Source organism: Trachemys scripta, chromosome 4, assembly GCF_013100865.1.
Source record: "Trachemys scripta elegans isolate TJP31775 chromosome 4, CAS_Tse_1.0, whole genome shotgun sequence".
Taxonomy (NCBI): Eukaryota; Metazoa; Chordata; order Testudines; family Emydidae; genus Trachemys; species Trachemys scripta.
Genome location: NC_048301.1, coordinates 98549941 through 98569909, shown reverse-complemented (window position 1 = coordinate 98569909; position 19969 = coordinate 98549941). Strand labels below are relative to the sequence as shown.

Below are 19969 nucleotides of genomic sequence, written 5' to 3'. Positions count from 1 at the left end.
CAAATGTATAATCTCATAAAAAAATATCATGTTAGATTGAGAGGCTCTATTTTCCATAAACCCTTGGTGATTTACATTAATTAGATTGCCCTTCTTTAATTCTTTACTAATTGAGTCCCATATAAGTCACTCCATTATTTTGCCGGGGATCAATGCCAGGCTGACAGCCCTATAATTACCCTGGTCACCCCATTTACCCTTTTTAAAAATTGGCACACCATTAGCTTTTTTACAGTCTTCTGGAACTTCCCCAGTATTCCATGATTTATAAAAAATCAACATTAATGGTCTTGTGAGCTCCTCAGCTAGCTCTTTTAAAACTCTTGAATCTGGACCTGGTGATTTAGGAAGCTTAGAAGCTTTAGTAGCTTCTGTTTAACATCCTCCAGAGATACTAGTGGAATGGAAAAAGTGCGATCACCGTATGATGAGACTATATCATCTGTTTCTCCCCAAATAAAGAACAGGAATATTTATTGAACAACTCTGTATTTTCTGTATTATTATTTATAAATCTACCATTTTCATGGACCAATATCATTGCCGGGATTATTTGTGTACCTAAACTATTTAAAAAACTCTTTTAGTCATTGTTCTGCTCAATGTTGCAAAAACTAGCTGATTTTGGAGAATAAGTCTTGTTGAATGTCAATATGATTTAGGCTCCTAAATCACTTTGGAAGCTCAGAGTTAGGCTCCTAAGGCAGTTAAATTAATTAATTGCCTTGGGAAAGCCACAATTTCTCCGTGGCTCAATTTTCCCATCTATATAATAGATATAAATAATACCAATCTACTTTACAGGAATGTTATACGAGTAAATCAGTTACGACCTGATCCTTTAGCTTCCTTTCTGAGGCAATGCCTAAATACATTTAAAAATCTGGGCTTTAAGGCATTGTATAACTTTAGGAACATGCTTAAATGCCATTGACTTAAATGGGAGTGAAGCACACCTTTACGTAATCTGCAGAATAGGGATGGGTTTAAGCATGTGCTTAAATGTTTTGCTGAATTGGGGCCATAGATTAGATAGCAAAGGTTTTTTTTAATGAAGATTGATTTTGAGAAGTTTGTAGCCAAAAGAAATGAAAAATCTCATTCTGTGTGTGGAAGTTTATACTCAGAAAAATGCTGTGCCTCCTGGTTCCGCATCAAGCAAGATAATGGACTGGTAATTTCACCAAAGAGAAATTGTATCACAGCACCAGAAAATGATAGAACATCCAAACTGTGGAAGAGTTCACCTTCAACAGTGCTCACAGACTGTACCAAGAAAAAAAACATGAATAGCAGGGGAAAATCCAAACCCCTTGTCTGAAAGGAAACAGCACCCTCTGCCAGTCTCAGTGCTGAGAAAAAACCTCAGACATTCTCAGTGGGCAGTGAAGCAAAACAGAGATGTAGTACCTTCGAGCTTAAAATATACAGTACTAGATAGAAAGGAAATGGAATATAGGTTATGTGCAAATATCAAGGTTGAACAGTTGATAGGAAATTATAGGATTGCACTAAACTATGCACATAATAATAAACTATATTGGTTCTAAAAATTCCTGAAGAGAATTATATCGACGATGTGCAAAATATAATGTACCAGCAGATCGTTTAAACACAACATCCTAGTTGCCATACAACTACTCGCCTTCATCTGACCTTAACAAGATTCCTCTATTCTGGTCTCTTTTTTGCCTATTTTTTCAGATGATGAAAAGGGAAAGTGAAAAGGGTTGGGAAAAGCAGCAAAATGGTGTATATCAAAAATAATCAAAACTAGAAATAAAATTGTATTAATAAGTAAGTATTTGTAAATAATTAATCAGCGATCCTTTGCACAGCCCACAGCCAAACTACATATTGTCTGAAACAGACAACAGATAAACCTCTGTGACAACAGATAAACCAAATTACTATCTAAAATTGGTCTTGAGGTTTGTTGATTAAACTGTAAATGCAATGTAATTCTACAATGAATTTTGTTTATTATTTTGCCACATTTATCTTTGACGTGTCACTTTTTGTTATGCAGGATAACTTGTGACTGTATAACTTTTGGGTACAGGTGGTTGAGATTTTCTGGTGGGAAATTGTAATGCCAAATGCATTAACTCTTATGCAGGAACTCATGTGTCACTTGGCACCGAGGGGTTAATTTTTAATTTTTTTATGCACTACAAATCTCTACATGATATTGCACTTTCATGTTACCCATCTGGACACTTCACAAATCCTATCAAAGCTGAAGCATGAAGTAGAAACTAGTGGCCTGATTTTCAGTACTGAGCACCTACAACTCCCACTGAAGTTAAACAGGAGCTACAGATCCCTCAGACATCTTAAGGAACACTGAAGACAACACATAAGTAGTATCACTTATCACTGAAAGTCCTCACTTCCTCACTCTACACTCCTTAGCAAATCTAGCGAGTTTCTTATTGGAAACTGAAAAACATTTAACTACTCCTCTTCTAACGCCATAATATCAGAGCCTCGTGTACAAGAAAACAAATGTTTGGGGCAAATTAAATAAACAGTTTACTAATAAAAAACAGTTGCAGGACTTAAGTCTGAACAGAGATATGCATATATTCAACAGAAGTCTCATCTACATTTAAGGAAACAGCCATGTTGAATGCACCCATTTTTTAAACAGAGTCAGTTAACATGGGTATTTTCTTAGAGGTCAGTTATGCGTTCCCACAGCTTAATTTGTAAGAGTGGTGGTCGGAGAGAGAGATTGCTGTTTGCAGCACTACTGGCTCCAGAGAGTTCTGTCATCAGAGAACAGCTTTACATTATGCTTGGAACCTTGTACCTGGGGTTATGTTAAATCAGCACATCCCCTGGTCCCCACTTTTCAGTACACTCGTCCTTGAAAGAGAAGTGGTTGTAGATGCCTTCTGTAACTACACTCCCCTGACCAGTGGACTTTCTGCAGCTGGGGGGTTGTTGTCAGGGTCTGTGATAGCAGAAGCCAATATGATCTTGGGCTAAAAATCCATCCCATTATGTATAAAAATCCAAACTTGACAGAATCTGGGTTATTGCCCTGTGCTGAAACTAAATTTGCAGGTGTTGGACACATAATTACTACCAGTAATTATAAAAATAATTTACACAGGGCTTGTTTGTGGAAAATGCATAGCTAGATCTGAGAAAAACTAGTCTCCTACTTACTTTTTAAATGAAGAATAACACAGTAAATTAAGTCTAGTGTTCGAGAAATGTATAGTATGAAAAGGAAAGGTTTATTATGAATTACGGGAATGTTCTGTTTGAATTTTGTAGCTCTTATACATGATTTACACTAGAACTCCACTAATGTACAGTTTGGTAAGCCACAAACCAACAACGAAAGGAGATTTCCAGGTCCACAGTTTACTGACGCACAGAACAGGGAGGTTCTCTTGGTATGTCAAGGCAGAATTAATATAGGTGTCATCACACTTCACAGGCCCCTGAGAGAGTGTCAGGGTCAGCCATGGCCCTGCCCCAAGAATTTACATGACAGTAGTTGATTGTCTCCTCTGAGATCTCCCTGCTCAGCTAGAGCAGGGCCATTGTATTGCTGCTGGAGTGGCACTGTTGTGGCTGAAGGAGTGATGAGAAACTGGTAGCTCATTCTGAGTAATGTATAGAGGTGTTCTACCTCCCCTACAGAACCAATGATTCTTAATGAGCCTCAGGTGCCTCGGTGTCCTCTTAGCATTGAGCCCTGCTGCAAGAGCAAATAAAGATGGCTACCACTACTATTTTGTTGCTATCTCCCCATCTCCATCCCCTCTGCCTGACCTTCCAATGAGCTGCATAATGGGGTGCATGTATTTTGATAACCACCTCAGTGCTTAATATTCTCATAGTGTAGATCAGGGGTCAGCAACCTTTCAGAAGTGGTGTGCAGAGTCTTCATTTATTCACTCTAATTTAAGATTTCGCGTGCCAGTAATACATTTTAACATCTTTAGAAGTCTATAATATATAACTAAACTATTGTTGTATGTAAAGTAAATAAGGTTTCAAAATGTTTAAGAAGCTTCATTTAAAATTAAATTAAAATGCAGAGCCCCCTGGACCGGTGGCCAGGACCTGGGCACTGTGAGTGCCACTGAAAATCAGCTTGCGTGCCGCCTTCGGCACACACGCCATAGGTTGCCTACCCCTGGTGTAGATGTTCTGCATCATAGTGCAGTGATAACAGAACTTCGAGAATAGGTTTGGAACTCCTAGGTTTTCTTCCTGGCTCTATAACTCATTTGTCTAGGGAAAGTCACTTTTTGTCTGTGGCTCAGTTTGCCCATCTAAAAAACAGGCATAATTATATTGACCAACATTACAGGAATGTTGTGAGATTTAATCAGCTAGGACCTGATTCTGTACTTCCTTATGGAGATGAAACACCCTTTGAAGTCAACATAAATTTGCCTGGGTAAGAAACACAGTCTCAGGCCATGGTAAGAAACTAAGGGCCTTATCCAAAGCCCACTGGAGTCAGTGGACATACTCCTACTGACTTCATTAGGAATTGGATCAGACCCAAATAGGAGGCTATGTCTGTGTATTTATTGGAAAGGACAGAGGTGATACAGCATGCATGGCTGGAAGGTCAAAATTCAGTTAGAAAACAAATAAAATGGGAAGAATTTTTTGTAAAAAACTCAAAACTTACTGTTATCCACAGGTTATCAAGCAATTCATTAGCTGTGATTCGGTGGGCAGGATCTACTCTCAGAAGTAGCTGCAGTACATGTTTAGCTATAAAAAGACACTTTGATAAATCTCATTTCTGTTAATTATAACAAATCCAACACATCTCCCAAATGTCTCTGAGTGCTTTAATTCAGCAGAGAATATTTTACTTATAATGAGATTAAGTTAGTTCACAAAATCATTTAAGTGAATTTTTTTTCTTAGACTCAATTTTACTTTTATGAGAAAATTAGTTAAGGAGGTCCAAAATACTGTAATTGTTTGCTGAGTTCATTGTTGTATTATTGGTGTTTGTTTTGTCAGATAGTTTAGTACTTACCAGCCTCACTAACTGTTTGCCAGATTGGATTAATAAAGTGCAGTTCTCCTTTCTTTATTAGTTCAAAAAGTTTTTCTTCTGAGCTTGCTATAAAGGGAGGGTCACCACAAAATCTACAACAAAAGTAAAGTCAATTAATAGATTCTTACCATTGTCCACTGATGGAATAACAGGTACGCAAGATAAAACAGACCAGTATGACTGGAGAAGGTTCAGAAGGGATCTACAAGAATGTTTCAAGAGCTGAAAAATATACTTTACTAGGAGAAATTAAGGGGCTTATCAAAGAGCAGGTTAAGAGGTAACTTAATCACAGTCTCAGTCACAATCCACAAAGGGAGAAGATGACTAATATCCCATAGATTTTTAACCTGGCACACAAAGGTGTAACAAAATCCAATGGCTGGAAACTGAAGTTAGAAAAATTCAAAATGGAAATAAGGTGCAAATTTTTAACAATGATAATAAACTATTGAAATAATTGACCAAGACATATGATTGATTCTCTATCAGTTAAAGTCTTTAAATCAAGATTGGATGTTTTTCTAAGAGATATGCTCTTGTTCAACCACAAGTCATTGGGCTCAATTTAGGAATTATTCTTCTGTGGTCTATGTTATGCAGGTGGTCGGACTAGATGATTATCATGGTCCCTTCAGACCTTTAAACCTACTAAATTATTTTGTTCAAACAGTGATAAACACAGTCTCAGTCCCCAAAATGCATGAGTCATAAAGAGCCTAGTTCAGAGCCCAGGTTGAGTTTGTGGCACTAGCAGTTAAAACATTTTTTTAAATCTCTAAATTGAAAAAAAATTGACATAAGTCATTGAGAGAGAGAAACATGGAAATTCATGATGTCCTTTGAGCAAAGTCAATTTTCAGGAAAGAACTGCACTATGGGAAATTAAGTAACTTTGATCTTTTTAAATTTGACATTTACTATATGTAGTCATATCTCAACACTTTACTGAGCTACATAATATGGAAATTGCCTGATATGGTATAATCTAAACTAATGTGTCAATAGAAAAGTGATTAAGAAAATAAATCTACAAAAGTGTCAGAAAAATATCTAGGAAATGCATGTATGTGTTTGCGCACGCATGTGTGTAAATAATTTGTGAACACAGACATCCCTGGCATTTCTCTGCATAAAATAAATTATATAACAACTTTCTTGATAGTAGAGTAAGTACAGTATTAAAACAAATGACTGAACTACATGGTATTGGACTTCATGTCTGCCAATTCCGTTTACACTTAAAGGAAATAATACAATACAGTATTACTACATTGTGTTATTTTTATCTTTTATATTCATTATATACTGACTAATGTGGAAAGAAACAAACAAATGAACACATTCAAAACAAAGCTGGGTAAATATTATGAAAACATTTGTGCAAATATTAAATAAATGAATTTCTTTTGCCTATGTTCTTGACCCTTTTGTGTTTGATTTCTGTGAACAATCTAGTTTACGGGCAGGAATGTTCACAGAAACACCAAATTCTAAGGGATCTCAATATAATATTCATGGAAAGTAAATTTTGGACTTGTAAATGCAAAGTATTTACCATGGAAACTAGAGTCTATAGAATGATGATCAAATCAGAGAGCAGAAATATACAACCTATGTTTTGAATAAAAACTAACCACCAGAAATTAAATTTCAAATATTCATAACAAGTTGCTTGTGAACAATCTACAGACAAAGATTTACATGGCAAATTATTTCAAATAGTGATTAAATTCTGCTCGTGGACTATTTGAAAACAGAAATAAAGACTAAATTCATCAAATAAATGATTTGCCACAAAACACAGAAATAGCTATTGAAAATGTAACTGGCATCTCCTAGTGAAGGATGTCTGTCACTTTGTATCAAAGTATAGAATTATTATCCTGGGGTTTTTGTTTTTTTTTTTACTTAGTTTTAATTTTTAATTTTGTTAAGGTAAAACATAAAATTAATATTTTAGCACTTTTTCCTCCCCTAAAACTTTAATCTCAAAATCACTTTTAACAAAAACTACTCTGTTCTCTTTTATCCTTCACTATTTTTCCTCTCCCTTCCCCAGCACTTATCCACATGGAACTCAATTTCAAGAAAAGAAAGAATTTTAAGCATGGCTTCATTTTAATCTATGATGCTGTAAGTACTGGACAGTGAGAGGGTTTGTATACCCCATATGTGCTGTGAGCTATTGGTTAGCTATGAGCAATATATACACTATCCACGGGGCGTGGACGAGGTAAAGGAGGGAGGGCTAGATTTGCCTCCTTAGGTAAAAGCCTTACCTATAGGGTAACAAGTTAGCTAGCTATCTATATTAGCATGCTCTGAACTGCTACAAAGCAGTCCTGATTGCACATAGGAAAGAAACTCTTTACCCCTACCCAGTACACAACTGGATTTAGGCATACACTTAGCATACTGAGCAACAAGATTCCTTTATTCATCAATAAACTAACATATTTCTACATGTTAATGGACTCTCTTCATTGATTACTATTGTATATGATTCTATCATTACACGTTAAAATAGAAACAAAATGGAAAGTTTAAAGTACATCTCCGCTTAAATTATATATAAAAATGCATCATGCTGGCATTGTCCCATTATGCAGAGACAGTCCTGTGCATTATCATTCATGAAAACTGAGTTCATGAGTCACCTTATGCCCCCCAGATAAGTAGAGATCAAGCCTGTTGTGGCAACAATACACTTGGTGTCAGGATGGAGCATGTCAAAGGGAGGCATTGTTAGTAGCCTAGAAGGGTCAAAGTTGTGCTAGTGGCAGTAATGGTTGTAATAGCTTCTTTAAACCCATTAAGGGAAGACCAGAAACTTGTGCAATGAGGGAGAGGGAGGTGCCACTAGCAAAAACAGAGTTAACAGAAGAATATCCTACTGCTTTCTCTAATACTATTTTCAAATTAAGCAATAAAAAGAAATGTGAAATGGATTCTATTAACTCATGTACAGTATGTTCGATCTTGTGCTGTCAACACAACTAGGTGTGAATTAATGCTACATTGGTCTAACATTGTTGTGATTATAAAATGCTAATTTAAAAATATTTATATTGCTAATTAAGGAATAAGGTCAGAAGTTCTGAGCTGCGACTGTTATCAACACAATTCACTGTTCTGAATTTTACAAGTTCTCAGCAGTGAATTGTGCTGATTGCAGACACAGCTCAGAATTCTTATTAACCAATCAAATCACCCAATTTCTAATGCCCATTTTATAATATATTCTATCATACTGACTTGTGCAACTATAACTACACTGCCATGCCAACATTAACACCATAAAGTAGGACCATAAAACTGATGATGAATAAGCATAAAAAAGTTCACATAACACAATACACACTAGAAATTAAAATAAGAATATGGGAAATAAAAACTATGATGAGGCCTTCATTATTCTGCGAACAAAAACAAAGGTGGGTTAGTTGCAAAGTAAAAAAAAAAAACCAGACAGAGGAACCAATGTATGGAGAAAGATAAAAAAAATCCCCAAAAGGGGAAGGTATGAGAATATGAATTGCATATATGTGTGGGTTTACACACACAAGTGTGCATGTACAAAAGCTAGGACATAAAAGAATCAGATTGCATGTAAGAGAAGTAGAAAAGTCTTGGGATAGAAAGCACACCAGTGGATCAAATAAAAAGAAGCAAGGCTCTAAAATCAATGCACTAAAACCATGAATTAGGGAGAAGGCAGCTAAGAAGAGAAAGCGACCAAGAGAAAAATTAAGAATATGAAAATATAAAACCACTAAGAGCATCTGTAAGCAATGTGACCTTTAAATTATGTAATTTTCACTTTTCATTCTTTATAGACTGTATTATGCAAGGCACTCCTGTAAGTATTTTTGCTGTAACTTGTTTTTAATACTTGGGATATGCTCACATGATTTTTCAGCTAATAACTAATTTTGAGACATTTCTTCTCTGAGAAATAACATCTCATAGTTTGGTAACAATTAATGTACTGCTGTCTAGGCATAGTAATATTGCTACATTATGAGAAGCTTTATTAAAGACATTCATACAGTCCTGTAAATGTAAGGCTTGATTTTTCCCTCCTACAACAGCATGCTTTGATAGCTATCAAGGTAAATCACAAAGAGTCAAATCCAGCATCTTTTCAGCCAGACATGTAAGGACCAGAATGAAGTGGAATTTCTTCATTACTGCTACATGAGGACAGACAAGCTGTGCAGAGAGACTCTGCAGCCCTTGCACACCATAACTGCCTGCCAGCTACTATAAACTGGAGAAAAGGTGCTGCTGTGCAAAATAGAGGGGTGTGAAATGTAGAACGCTCTAACGTGTCATGCTCTAACTATCCTGTGCAGACTGTGCTGACGCAAACTAAAAGGTACCTAGTTCACATTGAGGTACTCACATTTCAGACAGGACTACTTAACAAGCATTGGATACCTTTTAGTTCATGCCAGCAGAATCTACACAAGGCAGTCAGAGCATGACACATTAGAATATTCTACAATTCACATCCTTCTAGTCCACACTGCAGCGCCGTTTAGACAAGCCCTGCGCCTTTCCCTGCATGTTTCCCTGAGTATGCAGCTTTTTTGCTTGGGTTGTGCACTCCATTTGAAGATTTGCCCTATAATTTGCAAGTCAGTAGCCAATTCCCTCAGACCAGCATGTTAAAAAGACAACACCTAAATCCTTAGTTTAATTTTTTAGAATTACAATGCAATGTTCTGTAATCAGATGTTATTTCAGGACTATAAACTGGTTCATAAACTAAATCTTCAAAATCTGAGCATACTTTTAGCTCTCTTTTTCAGACATTCATTTGTAATATATTTCATATAAGTTATTATCTCAAAGATCTCCAGTCTATAACCTCTTTGCACACAAGTTTACTTTTTATTTTAATAAAAATTCATAAGCAGATTTATTATAAAGGGACAGTAGATTTATATTGATTTTACAAACTACTTACAGCATGTACATAATGACTCCTATGCTCCAAATGTCACACTGTTGGCTATAGTCATGGGCACTGATAACTTCTGGGGCTATCAACCAAGCAGAAAAAATAATATTAATAATAGAAAAAATTACGTTTAAATGCTTAAACACAAACATGAAGAATGTGCTGATGTGGTATAATTTATTCCCCTACGAAAAAAAGAACCAACAGCAGATGTTTAAATGAATAATGTACAGGCCTTAACAATTCATGTTGATGTGTCCTCACTTTTATCATTTAGCTGCTAACAGGACTGTGACATTGTGACATTAACTTGTGACTAAATGTGGTATTGTTTTTCAAGTCGTAAATTGTTAAAACATTATTTTATAAAATACTGATTTAAAGTACTGCATGATACCACATTAAACATGTTTCCTTTCTGAAAAATAAGTGTAATATATAAGAATATTCACCTTTTCTTCATATGGCATAAGGGCTTTCAGTAGCACATATTATCTAACATATATTCTGCACAGTGTACAAAATTTTTTCAAATTAACAATCCTGAAAATAAAAATGTTTTTGAACACTTAAATGGCTTTATATCTTTATTTCCATGTGTACTAGATTACAAAATGCATATACTGTAATCTATTCCCTAATCATTTTTATGTTGATATAGCCGTATGTTTAAAAAAAATGCTGCTTTGGAGCCAAATTGGTGGTGGTTTATCTACTACATCATGGGACTGAAGGTCATGAGTTCATTGCAAGACTTGAGGTCCTCATTCCCAGAATCAATGAAGATGACACGTTTTGGCCCCGAAGAGAAAGCGAAAGCTAAATGCTTCATGCATCAGTACCCCCAACCTATGCAGCACTGGAGCAAATTGACACTAGCTGCCTTAGTAGGGGTTCTCCCACCATCTCAACAAAGTCTGATTAACTATCTCAACCTCAATAACATTTTAATATACTATTTAACATTCTGTTGTCATTTAAAGTCTCTTTTTTTCAAAGCATTTGCCTCTTGATTTAGATATCAAGCTACAGAATGTACTTTAAAATACTGTCATAATATCATAACTTGTACACAAAATGTTTAAAGGAGTATTTCCATTGTCAGTATTTGCCAAATTTATCAAAAGCTATAAATCAAAATATCATCTCATCCTTAAGATATTAGCTAATTATTATATTTTATTTTAATACTAGCATTAATCTATTCTATTAAAAGTAGGGAAAAGATGGCTACATTGCAAAGTGCAAGAGCTGGAGAATTCATACAGTTTCCTTTCTCCAAGATAATAAAATATAGAGGGGCAGATTCTTCGCTGGTGTAACTCCAATAAAGGCAATGAAATAACATCACCAGAGGATGTGGCCCAAAGCATTTTTAAGTGCCTAGCTTGTACTTGTTACACACACTGAATAGGAAGAACAGCTATTTCTAGATTAGCTATAAAGGTTAGCTACTGATCACAAAGTAATTTCATCCTACACAGAACCCTCCTTTTAAAAAATATTTTGAGATACCATTTTTTTATAGATTGAAATGCCTGTGGGGCTAAATTTTTTATCCTTCATTATCTTTCCCAGAAGGAGATCTGCTTTTACTTTGTTAAACAATCCACAGTCAGCTAATCAGGCTGTGAAACTTATTGCCTAAATGTATCATTGAGGAAAAGAGCTCAGTAGGATTTGAAACAGAATTAGATATTGGATGATGAGGACATCCACAATATACAAGACTAAAAAATGTTTAGACGGTCATAAAACATCTACTAACTGATTTGGGAGGAGGAAGGGAGTTTTAACAAATTTGACCTATGGGCAGGTTACTCCATAATTACCAACTTCAATATTTCTTTCAACTTCTTCCGAAGCATCAGATACCAGTCACTGTCAGAGACAGAACCACTCATAAGGCAGTTCCTATATGAAGCAGTATTAGGCCACGTCTACATTAAAAAGGTAAGTCAAACCAGTTATATCACTCAGGGGTGTGAGAAATGTATACATTGATCAACATAGTTATGTTGACCTAAGTCCCAGTGTAGACAGCGCTAAGTTGACAGAGAATTCTTTCGTTGACCTAGTTAGCACCTCTTGGGGAGACATATTAACTACAGCAACAGGAGAACCCTTCTCAACACTGTAGTGAGTGTTGATGTGCTGCTGTAGCAGCTGAAGTGTAGACATAGCCTCAGTGTTTAATCCTCTTTTTCCCTTTGCAAAGTTTAGGAAGACTAGGGTCTCCATGTCCTCCCATTTTATCTGAGGGAGGTTTGGGGTGGTGGTGATGTATGTGAAATTTTAGAAGCACAAGCTTCCTGTTTCTAGTTAGGACCTTTAATTCGTAACAAGTAGTGAGTATGCCGAAGGCCCGAGTAAGGGTTGGGATTCTGCTTTTTGGGGGGTGGGGGATGAGTCGATGCCTCTTTCCCTTAGATCCACAGCGTGAGCTCTCTCTGCAAGACCTCAGACCTTTCTAGCCTGCTCTCCAGCTGACTGGAGAGAGGAAGGACATCTGAACAAACATCAATCATGTAATCTGTTAGAATCCAACAGCTATGTTACCCTTACACTGGGAGCAAAAATTCAACAAAATGAATTTCTAGTCTGTGGAATCCAATGCTACAGGAGAAGCCAAGAACTTAATAGGATTAAAAAAAAGTGAATTAAACATTTATATGGATACTGTGAACATCCACATTACACAAGATAGGATACGAAGTTTATAAGGAATATAAAGCCTCATGCTTCAGGACACAAAGTTGGTCACTATAACTGCCAAGGGTTAGAAATAAACTTCTCCACTATTATTATTATTATCCATTATAGTCACTTGCACCTCCCTCTGAATCATATGTTACGGACTACTGTCAGAGACAGGATATCAGACTAGACCAGGGGTGGGCAAACTTTTTGCCCTGAGGGTCACATTGGGGTTCCAAAACTGTATGGAGGGACGGGTAGGGAAGGCTGTGCTTCCCCAAACAGCCTGGCCCCCACCCCTTATATGCCCCCTCCCACTTTCCACCCCCGACTTCCCCTCTCAGAGCCCCAACCATCCAACCCCCCCTTCTCCTTGTCCCCGACTGCCCAACCCCATCCACACCCCTGTCCCCTGACAGGGCCCCCAGAACTTCCACGCCAATCCAACCACCCCCTGCTCCCTGTCCCCTGACTGCCCCCCGGGACTCCCTGCCCCTTATCCAACCCCCTGCTCTCCGTCCCCTCACCATGCCACTTAGAGCACCAGGTCCAGCAGCTGCGCCGTCCGGCCGGAGCCAACCATGCCACCGCGCTGCCTCGCAGCCCTGCCGCCCAGACCACTGGCAGCCCGGCAAGCTGAGGCAGCGGGGGTGGGGGGACAGCAGGGGAGGGGCCAGGAGCTAGTCTCCCCAGCTGGAAGCTCAAGGGCCAGGCAGGACGGTCCTGCAGGCCAGAAGTGGCCCACGGGCTGTAGTTTGCCTATCTCTGGACTAGACAGATCATTGGCCTGATCTGGTATGCCGATTCCTATAAGGGAGGGGGAAGCTCCTGACAAAAGGAGCTTAGAAATAGGCACCTCTCCATGGCTATTTGTGAGCAAGAAAGAACACGGAGAGTTATAATTGCATTTCTTCATGTGATAAGAATAAACAAACATTCATAAAGTGCTGAACTTACCCATGTAGGTAGGAGTCCCACACGTAGACTGAAACATGCTTTCGCTACCACCTACTTTCTGTACAGCTAAACCAAAATCAGTCACCTACAGGAAACAACACAGTAGTGAAACTATCCATACTGACATGAAGCTGAAGTTCTTCTGTCCAGCTGGGAGTTCATTGTTTGTAGCAAAACTGCTGTAGTCAGAGATAATGGAGTTTGACTGGACCTCTCAAATCATCCCACTCAATCTCCTACCTCAAGCAGGAAGAGCTCTACCCCATTCCTTTCATACATGTCTGTTACTTTGGATCAAACACTGCTAATGTTTGTTCCATAACTACCTTGCTAGGCAACCTGTTCCACTATCTAAGCCTAAGATATTTAAAAGGTTTTTCCTGATATTCAAGATAACCTTAGACCCAGAGGTCATCAAAAAGGAATACACCAAGGACAATGGACAAATTCCTGTTAATCATTTTGCTTTCCTTGTTGATAGGGCAGGCTGGGAGGCTAACCTAAAATCTACTACAGATAGTAGAGGCAATAATCAGATACAGTCCATGGTGCGGGTAAGCAGGGATAGGGCCAGAAGTCAGAAAGGAAAGTCAAGTGAACAAAACCAAAACTTCTGTAAAATCAGAGAGCTGTTTATTAAGAGCCACACAGAGTTTGGACTGGGGCAGAAAACAACTCCTTACTCTAGCAGTCACTAGAGCATGCTCCCATGTGGGCCCACTCCTCGCAATGATTGCATGTTCCTTGCACAGCAGTAGGAAAGTTGAAAGGGAAGAGGCAGCAGCAGGGGAGAGGGGCTGTTGAAAGCACACTTCAGCTGCTTGAACCAGAGAAAAGAGGGTGAAGACTCTTCTGCAGCTCCTCAGAAACAGTTGCTTGGCTAGTCAGCAGCTTGGGTCTACTGCACTCTGCTTTGCTTAACACATTCTGCACTGTACTCAATGTGTTTGTGCTTGCTTATTAAGTCACTGGTGGCTCCCTTAACCTCACAGGCTGGCTCTTTAACAAAAAATGACAGGGGGTAGAAAAATAATTATTACAGGCAGTTCTGTGAGCAATGTTCTGTTGGTCTGATCCAGACCTCAGAGTAGGATCCCAGCATCTCCGTTGAACCAAGAAATGAAGACAGAAGCTGGGAAAATTGGTTTGGAAAACCCCCAAACACCTTTTTATTTATTTAGTTAGTTATTGTTTAAAAATCAAATTAGAGGTTCATTCTATATGAAACTGGTGAGCGTGAGTAGGTTAAAAAAAAGAGAAGCTATTAACCACACTTTAGAAAGTCTCTCTAATATAAAGTGAACTAACACAGAGACTCTTCACTATTGTTTATTTTAGGGAGTAGCTGCATATATTTTGTGGTTCTGAAGTACACCTGAGGTTACATTTATATCTGCTAACCGCTTTGGACTCTCATGGTAATGAGAGGTTTATCTCATGAGATGTTTGCAGTGAGCAACATTTTAATTTAAAAAAGCATTTCCTTTTATTTCTTTAAACTTATCTGTTTGCTCTTTTTCATTCCGAGTGTTTAATACTGGGAATCATTTCCCCAACTTCACATTAAATATTGAAAGGGTAACATTGTATTCTGTCCCTTTGCCTCCTTACACACAATATTTCCAAGCTATACAAATGACATAAATGGGGGACAAACCCTCTGCAATTGTTTGCTGTGGGGAGAGGGTGCAAGAAGTCCCTTCTGTCACAGCACAGCCATAACGTGACATCCCTGAGAACAGGGAAGGTTGCCTTTGAGTACTGGGGCCATGCTGCATACCCCAGAGAAGGTGTGCTGGGCTATGCGAGGCTCTTGTCACCTCTGCACATCAGGATGCGACAGTACAGCAAAGAAGGCACACTACAGCTTTTTTTTAAAAAAAATTGTTATAAAAAGTGCAGCAATTTCTGTTTTTCGTATATCATCTCTAGCACCCTTGTGGGCATCCATCTAATACAGTAAAATCGCAAATGGAAAATTTGTTACTTGATTTCTTTTCTGTGAGTGACCTCTCTCCCAGTCAGAGAGATGTGGACTGTGCATCTTTTCCTGGAAATAGTGGGGGCAGTTCAGACTTGTCCAGTGGACTTTGGGAACTGGCCATATCCTTTATCCCTGAGATAAGTGTGATGATTTGAGGATCTGTCTGTACCACTTCTGAATTGTTGATAATTTTATGAAATTATATCATGAAATTACTGTGTCATGGAAAGCCTACATGGATGTGGATCCATCAGGAATTAGCAGGCTGCGTCATGTCTCTCCCAGTAAGACAATGGGGAGTGATCAGCACTCAACTATCATCTATTCAAAGTACAACATCTTGGGCTAATGGCTTTTTTGTACTGGGAGAAGACACTTCCTCCATTTGTCTGAAGGAAGGGGGCTTTGAGAGCAGTGGAAAAAACAGAAGGCAGAACAAAAGAAGCAGGTAACCCCAGAAGTTGTCTATAAAGGGACTCGTAAAGAAAGGGAAGTGGGAGGGAGTCATCTTGCACCCGAGTAAGATAAGGGAGGCTGTTGCAAGGCCAGGGTAGGCAATGGGGTGAAAGACCCTGTCTGCCAGAACACAGATGATCCCCAAGGGAAGGATAAGCTAGTGAGGGACATCGTGTTTATAGTGTTTTATTGTTTTGTGTGATCTGTACTCTCCTGTGCTTACCATGATTAAATATAAAGAGCATAAAGTTGACAGACTGAACAGAGTTTGTGTGTGTGTGTGTGTGTGTGTGTGTGTGTGTGTGGTATCACAACTATGGTGCGACCCTGAGAGTTAACCTGTAAACCAGAAGCTTCGCACCTGTTGGATAGAGTTCTAAGCGAGGGGCAAGTTTAAGTATTGGGTAGCCTGAAGGGTCAGTGCTCTGCCCAGAGAGGCTAGGCAGGTGGAGAATGGGTTCCAACACTCCAAAGGAAGGATGCCAGATACAAGGTCTGCACCCTGAGAGCATGCGTAAGGACCCCTAGATCGGGGCAGTGGCTGAACTCCATTCAGGCTCCAAAACTATAAAACACCCCTGGGAATCCAGAGCATAAAAGCTTGGACTCCCCTCACAGCAGTGGGTGGCACTTGCTAGGATCTGTGAAAACAAGCATTTCCAAGGTGTACTGAAATGTTTAATTTCAACTAGTTAATAGATGTAAAACGCCTGACAGTAACACCCCTATACAACTGTGATAGTTACACACAGGGACCCAAGGAGAGGCCATCACAAAAATAACCCAGTGGGATAGGTCAGTATCAGAAAGGAAATCATCTGATAAATTGTTTTCCATTCTGGATCCTCACCTCTCCTAAAGGGAGACATTTGGGATACAGAGGAGAGTAGGGAAAATTACAGGGAGAAGAAGATATGTAGGACAGAAAGAAGGTTCCTTCTTCCCTAAAATTAGCAGTATTTATCTACTACAGGATCACCACCTGGAGCAACTTTCTGCCCAAGAATGAGACTGTGGAGAATTAAAAGTGAAGCTCAAAGTGTTTTCTAAAGGATGAACAAGCTAGTATCTGGATTGTGAAGGAAGGATCTTACACTACATGGGCTTCATGTGGATAAGCCCACCAGCTGAGGGACTGCATCACTCTGGATGGTATCTTTCCTTTCCTTTGCATCTCTTGTAGACAAAGATTCTAGGCCTCTAAAATTAATCTCTGAAGCCCTCTTGTTAATTCATATTCATATAGGAATCTCCATGCAAGACTGTAGGAGATGCCTTGGTAACTCTTGGCTCTGAATCACCTTAAACATTAGTGCTTGAATGTTGCTGAATCGCATAAGGAAGATTGGCTCTCCTTGTGTTTCTCTCAACCCCCAGATTGGCAATCTTCCAAGAGGGGGATTAGAGAATTCTTCATATTACAAACTTGTTTATCCGTAGCATGGAGAGACACTAAGTAGATCCTTCTTGTGAGGTGCCTGGTGCTGACATTCTGTCAAGTACGCCATCAATAGATATGTTCCTAGACTCCTCAGTGGATAGTATCACTGTCAGTTCTTTCATAGACACTCTCAGGGATACAGACAGAATGAAAGGTAATGTTTTGTATTGGTATTGGTGACTGCCAATGAGAAGGCCTGGTGGTAATATGGAGACAAGTGCCTGCCAGTTCCACCAATATCAGTAGAACCCTTCAAGAGTCTGCTGCAATCCTGGAAGTTAAATTCTCCATCCTGAATTTCAACTTTTTCCATCAACTTGTTCAGATTTTGAGAATTTAGACAGACCAAACTCTTCCTGATCTTTTTCTTACTATATGGCGTAGACTCCTGTGCACCTTGTGTCTTGAGGGACAGTTTCATCTATCCCTAGTCCTAAAAGCTATTAAATGCCTTCAGAATGATTTGATGTTTTTCCTTTTTTCTCCAAGGTGTGTAAGAGCCCATATCTTCACAGCATACTGCCCTACCCCCAGTGTTCCTATGTCTGAAGTTGCCAGGAGAAGGAATATCCTGCCCTCTAGTGCTATTTCTGGATGGATGCAAGTCCAGCTGCAGTTTGGAATGGAAGGATGGATTGGCCCTGTTCCTGGGTCTGGCCTTTTTCCTGGTGTCCCTGGCCCAAGTTTTACCCTGGGAAGTACTTTGTGGTGGACAGGAATTGAAGGGAGTTTCTACCCTTATACTTAGGACTCCCTCTAAATCCAGGGGTGTGTGGGACTCTGCCTTGTGCAGGCATATGCCATACACTGAGCAGAACCTCTTCCTTCACCAAGAAGCATCTGTCTCCTGGCTGCTGCAGTAGGCCTCCACACTCCTCCCGTATCTATTACTGCTCCGTCTAGTGTCAAAGGAATAGTGAAGGTTCAGGCAGACACCATTCCTCAGAACTCGAGAGAGGGAAGTGAAGATCCCAGCATCCATATCCCAAGTCTTGAAAGCCCGGTGATGGGTAGAGGCAGAGTACAGATCACAGCAATTCTCCCACTTCAGGCAGTGGGCTGAAGGAAGCATGTAAAAATCTCAGGAGAGCAGCAGGAACAGGGGCAACAGCATGAAGGTCCCACAAAAAGATGATAGAGGTTGACAGCAGCTGTAACTGATTTTGTTGGAGGGGCAATTAATTACTTTTGTGAGGGAAGAGGCAGCAATGGCAGTAATTGATTTTGAAGGGGATGAGAAAGAGAGAAGGAAAAGAGAGAGGAAGATTGTGATTGAGAGGACAAAGGGAAATTGAGGAGCAAGGTTTTCTATAAACCATGTACTTGCATATACATAATTCCTGCAAAACAGGGGAGCTGTTCTCCCCAGGTCTCTCCCCTACCCTGCAATCACTTCTACTGCCACTAACTATGAAAGGATCTCCACAGCTCAATCTCTCACTTTCTCTGTTGGTCTTCAGATTGTTCCATCAGGCCTATTCTACCATGAGGAGGACAAGGTAAACAGAGGGAAAGATCTCTATAGATAGTCCCATTAAAGAATGGAGCCTAGAAAAACCTTAGTGCCCTGGACAGGGGAGTGAGAGAGAGAGAGAGAGAGGAGGAGGAGAAGAAAGATCTTGCTTGCTGCAATTCTAAACTGAGGTATAAAAGCAAGACTATGACTGGATAATCCAGGAGGGCTGAATCACTGCTCTATTTGCACTGCTGGAGACAGAGAATTGGGCGTAAGAACAGAATGGGTGTTCTGACTCATGACAAGTCTGAAGTGCCTCTGTTATTTGCAGGAACAGAGATGCAGCCCACAGGTCCCACACAGGGGGAGAGATCAAGATACAGAATTTTATGTTTCTCAGAATGAGAATAAGTTATGCAAAGTGGACACCAAGGTACATGTAGGCTGGATTTTGTACCATGGAATTTTCCAGAGCATTTTATAAAAGCATCGGTATTACACAATGTATGAGATATGATATAGATAAATCACTATGTTCTATATTGTGTTTATGTTTATATGGATAAGCAGTATGTATGGATACATACAACTATCTACTGGATCAGATCAGCAATCCAACTCTTCAATTCTACGAGGTTGTAATAATACACAGCAGCTGCTATTAAAATGGGGAACAACTAGTATATGATATAACATATGATTTATTAGCCTTCAAGGACCAATTATTACAATTAAAATCTATAGATATAAGTACATGGTACATTAATTGTGTTTAGTTAGTAAATATTTAGTAATATCTAACAAAGCCTAGAATGGTATATAATTGATATTTAAATCAAGGGCTTAGTCTAGATGTGCTTTTTTCTAAATTACTAAAACATTTACATTAAATAGGCAATACACATAATTTAAAAATTATAGTTTAGAATTCCTGCTAACTTACTGTTACTAAGAGTTTGGAA

General features: G+C 39.0%; 1 protein-coding gene across 3 annotated transcripts in view; it reads right to left on the bottom strand.

Annotated features, from left to right (window-relative positions):
- The window catches only part of STK33 (serine/threonine kinase 33), an 83496-nt gene that overhangs the window by 9183 nt on the left and 54344 nt on the right, over positions 1-19969 (bottom strand). For all 3 annotated transcript variants that reach the window (XM_034770091.1, XM_034770090.1, XM_034770092.1), the window contains exons 8-11: positions 13671-13755; positions 10023-10098; positions 5027-5139; positions 4667-4752 (exon numbers count right to left, since the gene is read on the bottom strand). In XM_034770091.1, coding sequence (XP_034625982.1) covers positions 4667-4752; positions 5027-5139; positions 10023-10098; positions 13671-13755 — 360 coding nt within the window. The remainder of the gene's footprint in view (positions 1-4666; positions 4753-5026; positions 5140-10022; positions 10099-13670; positions 13756-19969) is intronic.